Genomic DNA, 9174 nt, shown 5'->3' with positions numbered 1-9174 from the left:
GATTCGCTTTTTGAATTGCCATTACAATGAAGGGTGGGATAAACCCACAGAAGATATACTTTGGTCCCCGACACTTATGGGGTGGGAACTATTCTTGCTTTAAATTTTCTCCTTCTATGAATAATCTCTTTAGTATCACTTGTGTTTTATTTGCCAGGGAAGTTAGTCAAAAGAATCATTATAAGACTACAAAACTGGCTATTTAACTAACTATTTAATAACTAGTTATTTAACAGACCACTTAAAAAATACAGTGATTTGATAGAAAGTGATAGACAAATGAAAAATCATTTAAATAACTGATATTACAAAAATTCTGTTGTATTTGATTTTCCTTTTTTACTACCTATAAATTCAGGTGCAAATATAAAAATTATCCTAAATGCACAGTACTAAGCGGAAGTTAAAGAATCATGTGAACAAACGTTCACATGATTCTTTAACTTCCGCTTCAACGTTCCAATCATTAAAACTGATATGCCTTGTGATAGTATTACATATCAAGGTCGAAGAGATGACAGAAAGGTTAGTCTTAAAATAGTTGATGAACTAATAAAGATGATGAACTAATAAAGATGGAAGCTTGTTGCACTTGTTGCAGCTTTTTTAAGCACTGTTGGCTTATTGAATAGATGCTGGAGACAAAATTTTAGAACACCATTTAAAAAGTACAAATAAATGATAAATTTTAAAAACTTGACTTAAATTTGGAAGTTTTGGAGATTTGTAGATTTTTTTTTGAGGAAAAGGATATTAACGACTTAACAAGTATGCCATTATCATAATGAAATCAAATAGTAAAGTCTTGAGGATGTTGTTTGGTGTCATTTGGCATTTCTGAACTTGAGAAAACTTTTGGTTTTCTTGAAATAATGCTAACTTAAGTTATCAGATATATTCAGATAGTAATTAAACTTTATGTTAACATAATGTTAACTTTAAGTTTACATAATGTAAACTTAAGCCATCTTCATATAGTAATTTAACTTTATTTAAACATAATGTTAACTTAAGCGATCTTCAGTAATTAAAGTACTTTCTTAGTTGTTTTCTGTTGATTTCAAGAAATTTTGAGGAATTATAAACCCTCGTGATGATTTCCTAGAGAATTGCGATTTTTATGAGCATTTCTGATATCAATGAACAACTTTTGCCCAACATTTTGCTACATTATTTCAAAAAATATGTGATATATAAATTTGTTTTAAACTCTTTTCAAATTAACAATTATTATTAAGCAGAAATATATTCCCTTTGTATTTACACATCTTTTGAAAATTTTTATAAAAATAACTTCCTCCTAAAAATACCTAATTATTATAAGTTGCTGCAGTCAATGTTTAAAGCTACAGTCAATTTTTAATGCTCCAGTCAATGTTTAAAGTCGTTAGTTACTTAGTTACGATTCTGTGAAATTTCTAAAAACTTTTTTTCTTCTAAACGATGCCCCTTATAATAATGTTCTATTAATGAACGTAAAGTTTTCATTATAATATGTCATTTTTCTATTTTCTGTAAAATAAACTTTTTTATAAACTTCACCCATTTTTAAATATCATGAGCTCTTTCTTAACTTTCAACAATCTGTGTGAGTAGTGCTTCCTTTTGTAAAACATTTATACACACACACACACACACACACACACACATACACACACACACACACATATATATATAAGCTGTATTGTTTATGTTTTTTTAGCTTATGTATGTTTAATAAATCTTTTGAAAAACTTTCCAAAACTTTAAAAGATTTTACTGCAACCAAGTAAGTATTGATTTATGTTTGATCTTTTTAATTTGTTTGTTTTAGCTTTTCTGTTTGTTTTGAGTCTTTTGAGTTTGTTTTGAAAGAATTTTTAATTTTGTCTTTTATTGTTTATTTATTAGCATTTACTGATGCTTATTATTAATTTTTTTATTATTAAACATCAATAAAAAAGGTTTGTATATATCTTCAAGATGCTTCTATTTTATCTTTTTTATTTCATTTTTTTTATAATCTTTTTTGCAGTTTTATCTTTATCTATCTTCAATTTGTTTTTTAGTGAACTTTTTTGAAGTAAGTTGCATTTTAGTTTAAATATTTTATTAAATTCAATTATATTTTAACTTGAATTTAATATATTTTAAGTTAGCTCATAAACCTTTGTACAATTTTTGAGCTCCTGAATACCAAAAACCAGGATGTTTTAAATGTCAAAAACGTTAAAAAAAACTAAAACACTTCACACTTTAAATTTCATTAAAAAAAAATATTTAAAAAACTTTAAAAAACAACAAAAAACTTTTTAGTAGTTTTTAAACTTTATATTATTAATAAAAAACTTTTTAAAAATAAAATACACTTTGTTTTACCCAATGTTTTTAGGTTCCATTTTTTTTCTTTCTAAAATATGACTTAATCAAAGTAAAATCTACGTTTATTTAAAACTTGAATTAAAACTTTTTAATAAACAGTTTTATAAAAGTTTGTTTGTTTAAATACTTGAAATACTTGACACAAAAGCAATTTTAAAAGCATCAAACTCATTAAATCAAATTTCAATTACAAAAGTCTTTTCTTATAATTACTTGCTATTTCACTTGAAGCCATATCAGTGCAATTTTTAAACTTTTTAAATTAGAAAAAAAAGAAGTCACAAAGAAGAAGAGTAACAAAGGAACTTTTTAAAATATAAAATAAGAAGAAACGCAATACAAAATAATATTTATAAAATAATAAATAATTTTAATAAAAAAAGCAATCTAAATATATATTAAAATAAAAGAGTTTAAAAAATTGCAATGTTAAATGCAATGTTCTTTTTAACAATTTTTCTGTTAAATGTTACAATTTTGAATAAATAAATATCAGAAAAATAGTGAATATAGTTTTTCTGATGTATTTTATTATGTATTTGATACAAAGCATTTCAGTATAAAACTAAAAAAACTATTACTAAAATGTAATCAGTGTTATTGTATTCATTTAAATATTAAAAAGCTTACAAAAATGCTTATCGCCTGCGTTGCCCACAATGTCTACTTTAGACAAGCAACTCACTAATTGTGCACTCATTTACTCCTGCTGAGGTCTGCAAGCTTATGGAGAATACCAGCATACTAAACTTTAACAAAAGCTTTAGATATCTTAATAGCAATAGCCCTAGCCTGGCTACCTTTAAAATGGGATGTTAGAAACTTGTTGATAAAAGACTCAAAGATCTTGATAATAACAGAAAGAAGATTAATTGAACGATAGTTGGAAAGGTCAGAGTCTTTAATATTGGAACCAAATGGAACTGTCAAGCAGGAAAACAAGATTCAGTCAAGCACTTATTAAATAGTTTGGAGAGAATTGAAGAGAGTTCTAGAGAAAATATTTGTAAGACTATTGTCTGGACTACAAGCCATAGAAGAGTTTAAATGAGATATGACTTTAGTAACAGAAGCTGGAGTGATGTGAATGTCTAACAATAGTAATCCCTGTTTAACTGGAATGGAAGAAAGATTATGTCCATTGTTGAATTAAAAGAAAGGTTCTTTGCCAAAAAACTTTTCTTCTAATTCAACTCTGAAATCTAATGGCCATACTCTTCCTTTCATTCCAGTTAAACAGGTTAACCCATTGTTAGACATTCAAATCACTCCAGCTTCCGTTGCCGTTCCGTTGCTTAAATTATTGAATTATTGACTGAAAAGAGCTCAGCCTTATCTTAACGTGTTTTATTACAAACTTTCTAAAACTCTTATCTCACAAACGTGCTTTCTAAAACTCTTATCTAAAACAAAAATAAAGATTAAAAGAAGAATATTTATAAATAAACTAATATAATGGCAAGAACAAGATAGACATAGATAGATAGACATAGATAGGGGGAGAAGCTTCAATCCCATGAATTAAACTCTAATTTTCAACCCCATAAATTAGAGATTGAATGTTAGACTTACCTTTGTTAATGACGCTGTTGAAGATTTTCCAAAAGTCTCTAGAGCCTAACTTCTGAGATAAGATATGAGATTTAGTAATTTGGCAATAATGGAGCTTAGCATCAGACAGCACCTTTTTATATTGATTTCTGGCAATAATTAGGCGTTTGTTCTCAAGAGAACTGTTATTTTAAAAAAGATAAAAAAATGATTACGATTAGATATAGCAGCTGCGCAAGAAAATGAAAACCATGGAGTGGAATAAGGCTTGACTTGGAAACGACAAAAAAGAATAAAAGTTTAATTCCAAGCTGGATCCAAGAGGTTACATAGGAAGCACATTTATCAGCGAAGAGTGAAAAGACATCAACCCAAGTACAGTCATAAAGAAAACCACGAAAAGAACCCCAGTCAGTTTTAGGGCACTAGAAAGTAGTGTGATAATAGGGTGAGTACAATTAAGTACAAAATGAAAGATTTATAATATATTGCATGAACCCAATCATCAAAAGAAGAAAAAAGAGAAACTGAACACAAGTTAGGGTCAGAGACAAGACTCAAATCAAGGAATGAAGGTAAGTGATTAGGTTTATCTGGTAAACGGACACAAAGTTAACTATCTAAGCATGAGATTGAGAAATACAGAAGTTATGGACTTTAGTGGTCAGTAGTGTTAGAGGTAAACCATTCAGTGCAAAGAGCATTAAAGTCACCAATAACAATAATATTAACAGGAATAAAGATAAAGAGCATGATCAATTTTATCAAAAATTACATCTAAAAGAGTGCAATCTTGAGAAGAAGGAAAATGATGAAGAAAAAAAGAATTTTCGCACAATCAAATTTTTGCAAAAACCTATGAGTAGATGATATGATGATAATCAAGAAGATCCAGCATTCATTTTTCTAGGCAGGAAACAATGTAACACAGGTTTACATCTATGCCAACCTAATAGATGAAGAAGGGGTTAGAGGCAACAGTGTTATTCTACTTACCCTCAAGACTTTGCCTAGGTGGCCTTCTACAAGACAGTAGCTGGGTGCAGTTACCACCTGCCCAAGATGAATGTGATGATCCTGAACCTGACCTGGAGTATTTAAACAAAAATTTACTTTCTGTAAGCAAAAAGTTACTTCCCGTAAACAGAAGAAGTTACTTCCTGAGTTTACTAAGTAAAGTTTTCTCACTTTTAATGTATATATATCTACTAACTTTTACTTAAATTAATTTTCTTTTTGTCTTTTCAAGACAAAAATAAAGATTAAAAGAAGAATATTTAAAAATAAACTAATATAATGGCAAGAACAAGATAGACATTGCACCCAAACAATACTTACAATAATGATAATAACAAAGCTTTTTATGAAACACTAAAATAAACAAAGATATACAACAAATATACCTCTAAACAAAAACTTACAAATAAAAATATTGACTACAAAATATATCTCTAAACAAAAACTTACAAAAAAAAAAAAAAATGTGCATACAACAATGTAAGGTCTAAGAATGGAAAACATTATTGATAATTAATTAATGCAATTAGTGTAAACATAAATTGTGTTATAGTTAAGTAATAAACATCTTTTCAGAGTCACGCCTTATAATTATTATTACTAGAAGCAAATAAATACATTAAAATACATTTTTACTAGCGCTTTGATGATGATCAGAGAGTTCAGAAGTAACTTGTTCTAGATAAATGTATAACTAAATTGATTTTTTTGAGTAATAAGCCTGATTTCATCACGGAGCATGACATATAAATTATTAATAAAATTTTGAAAGATAAAATACTTCAAGAAGAACCATTACCATCATGCCCACCTTACCCCACCATGACCCCCTACCCCAACATACTCACCCTATGTCAAGAAAAACATAAAAACATAATGTAAAAAAGTAAATTCTAATTAAAAAAAATAGATTAATTCTAATAAAAAAACAATAGCAGTACAAAAAAAAAGAAATAAAAAAAAACACACCTGAAGAGCAACTTCCTTGTTTAACCTTCTTTAAAAAATCTCCATTAAGTAGTTTATCAAAGTCATCTACCATAAACACATTTTCAGGTTTACCCACAATCATTTCAAGGCTATCGCTTTTAATATTAGATCCTATTCCTACAGCAAATAGTTGAATACCTTTTTGTTTTATTTCATCAGATATATGTGTTAATGGCATTTCAGGATATTGTTCGCCATCTGTTAACAAAAACAAAAGGTTGGGCACATCACTTCTCGCACCATTTTTTGTATCAAATAGCTCCAATGCTTTAGCTAATGCTAAATCAATTCGAGTAACTGAATTCATATGCCTTATTCTATCAACAGCATCATTGAAATCACTACTAGAATAAAATGCATCTAGTCGAATACTTAATTCAGCATTATGACTAAATGTTACAACACCTGCATGTGAACCTTTGTTACTTATACCAAAACTGTTAGCTAGCTTTTTTAAGAAATCTTTTTCTTTCCAGTACTGAGATTTTAGACTTCCAGATGAATCAAGAATAAAACCAACATCAAAAAAGCCTTCACAGTCTGGACTTTCAAGATGTAATGTGCCTTAAATCAAAAACTATAAAATGATATACTTAAGTCCATACATTCATACATACATACAAAAATAAAGAAAATACCTTTTTTCCCATGACCTATCTTTAAGTTTCTGATTAATCCTGCTTGGGCAGTATCATCAGGAGAAGATGCATGAACCACTATGGAGTTTAAGTCAACTGGTATTTGTTTTCCTGAATATACTTCCACACCATTTATATTAATAGAATACATGTATGCACCTTGGGTTAATACTTGTGCTAATAAAACTTTACTCCAAATATTAAAAGAGACTGGATACTGATCAAAACTAACTAGCTTATTGTTTACTAAGGTTGATGCACTTAATGATTTGCTATTTTTGCTTTTATGAAACCAAAAAGCTGGATAAATACCAGAAGATGTAGATCCAGAAAACTTAATAACATTATAATATAAATCTTGAACAGAGTTAAAACGAACATCAAATGATAACACAAATTGATTCTCCAATTTTGGTAGCGTTGCAATAACTGTTTTTTCTATTAAAGACTTTTCTTGTTTCAAAATAAAACCTAAAGTTCAAAATAAATTTAAAAAATTCTCCTGCAAAGTAATTAATTTATAAAAAAATATATATTATCTATACGGTGAATTATCAACAAAGTTAATGATGCTGTATATAAGTATAAACACAGAGTTTTGCTTTAAAATTAGAAAAAAATTAATGTTACAATTTCACAATTGTATATTTATATATAACAATAACATAACGTATCATGTAACGTTATAATAATGTTAAGGCCATCGCTCTTGACATTTCAAAAGCTTTTGATAAAGTTTGGCATGCTGGCCTTCTCCATAAGCTTTCTTCTTATGTAGTATCTAGCAACATCTTTAAGATTATTGAATCCTTCCTTTCCAATTGTAGTATAAAAGTTATCCTTGATGGACAGCACTCTTCTTCTTATTTTGTAACTTCAGGGGTTCCTCAAGGCTCTATCCTTGGCCCTATACTCTTTTTAATTTACATTAACGATCTTCCAGATATTCTCACATCTAAGGTGGCATTGTTTGCTGATGATACTACCATTTATTCTTGTCGTGATAAGAAACCAACACTCTCTGATTGCTTGGAGGGGGCATTTGAGCTTAAAAAGGATCTCACTTCTGCTAACCATATATCAAATCAGTTGGAAACCATACTTTCTGGAAACCATATATCAAATCAGTTGCAAAATTAGCATCTGCTAAGGTTGCATCTCTTTATTGAGCTCGTCACTTTCTTACTTCGAATTCTTTTCTCTATCTCTATAAAACTCAAATCCGGCCTTGTATGGAATACTGTTGCCATGTCTGGGGCGAATCTTCTAATGATGCCCTTTCTCTTTTAGACAAGGTGCAAAATCGCATTGTAAACATAGTTGGACCTGCTCTTGCAGCCAACCTCCAACCATTATCACATCATAATGTTGCTTCTCTTTCTTTTTTCTACAAATACAATAATGGGCACTGCTCTAAAGAGCTAGCGTCTCTTGTGCCATCTACTAAAATTCATTCTCATGTTACTCGTCATTCAATTAAGTCTCATCCTTTTTCTGTGACTATTCCTAAGGGAAGTTTTGACATCAGATAATGAATGACAGTTTTGACACTCATTATCTGATATCAAAACTGTTTTTCAGTTAAGGACTGAGTATTTTAAGAATTAGATGACAGTCCTTACAGTACCCAGTTTTGCAGACAAGGACTGAATATTTTTAGAACCAAATTACAGCCCTGACATTAACTTGTTTAACAGATCAGTCCTGAATATTTCTAAAACTGGGCTACAGCTCTGATATTAATATATATATATATATATATATATATATATATATATATATATATATATATATATATATATATATATATATATATATATATATATATATATATATATATATATATATATATATATATATATATATATATATATATATATATATATTTCCAAAATTTCTTTTCTACAAAATGTAAATAAAGCAATTGAGAAATAAGACTAATTTTTTCCACTTATTAATAAAAACCTTTTTTTTTTATTTAACAAATAAAATTACAATAAAATTACAATGTTTCAAATGTAAAAAGTTTCCACTATCTTATAGTCCTCTTCAGTTGGATTAAACTTATTTAATTTTATAAACAAATATTATAAGGTAATAAAATATAAATTACAATTTTTTTCTTTTTGTTATTAATTGCGACAAAATAGGTGATAGCAAAAAACTACAACAAAAAAAGTTATTAAACTATTAACAAAAGGTTAACAACTAATAAAAAACTTTTATGTGAAAAGTGATATTTTATAATGGTTTAACTGTTTGTTCATACCTAAATTTTTCCTTTCAATGAACAAACTTTCCTTAGTCTTAAGCTCAAATTTATATAGGCAGAGTCCAATATCAAGAAACAGTCATTATTATAATTATTAAAACAATTATTGTTAGCATGGAGATGTTTGTATATGTGTTAGTTTTGTCTCTCCTGTAGTGTTCAATTATTCATATTTTAAAGTGGCGAGAAGTTTTGCCCATATAAGGATGTAATTCCTGCAGAAGTAATTCCTGTTATATAGGCAAAACCTTTCGCCACCTTAAAACAAGATTGATTGAACTCTACAGGAGAGATAAAAACTCACACATATACAAACATCTCCATGATAACAATGTTTTAATAATT

The 9174-nt window shown here is 28.2% G+C and overlaps 1 protein-coding gene across 2 annotated transcripts in view; it reads right to left on the bottom strand.

Moving 5' to 3' along the window:
• The window catches only part of LOC101240329 (uncharacterized), an 88868-nt gene that overhangs the window by 65550 nt on the left and 14144 nt on the right, over nucleotides 1–9174 (bottom strand). For both annotated transcript variants that reach the window (XM_065816634.1, XM_065816635.1), the window contains exons 7-8: nucleotides 6558–7028; nucleotides 5899–6483 (exon numbers count right to left, since the gene is read on the bottom strand). In XM_065816634.1, coding sequence (XP_065672706.1) covers nucleotides 5899–6483; nucleotides 6558–7028 — 1056 coding nt within the window. The remainder of the gene's footprint in view (nucleotides 1–5898; nucleotides 6484–6557; nucleotides 7029–9174) is intronic.

The sequence above is a fragment of the Hydra vulgaris genome, chromosome 13 (assembly GCF_038396675.1).
Source record: "Hydra vulgaris chromosome 13, alternate assembly HydraT2T_AEP".
Lineage (NCBI taxonomy): Eukaryota > Metazoa > Cnidaria > Hydrozoa > Anthoathecata > Hydridae > Hydra > Hydra vulgaris.
This window is presented reverse-complemented; position numbering and strand designations above follow the sequence as displayed.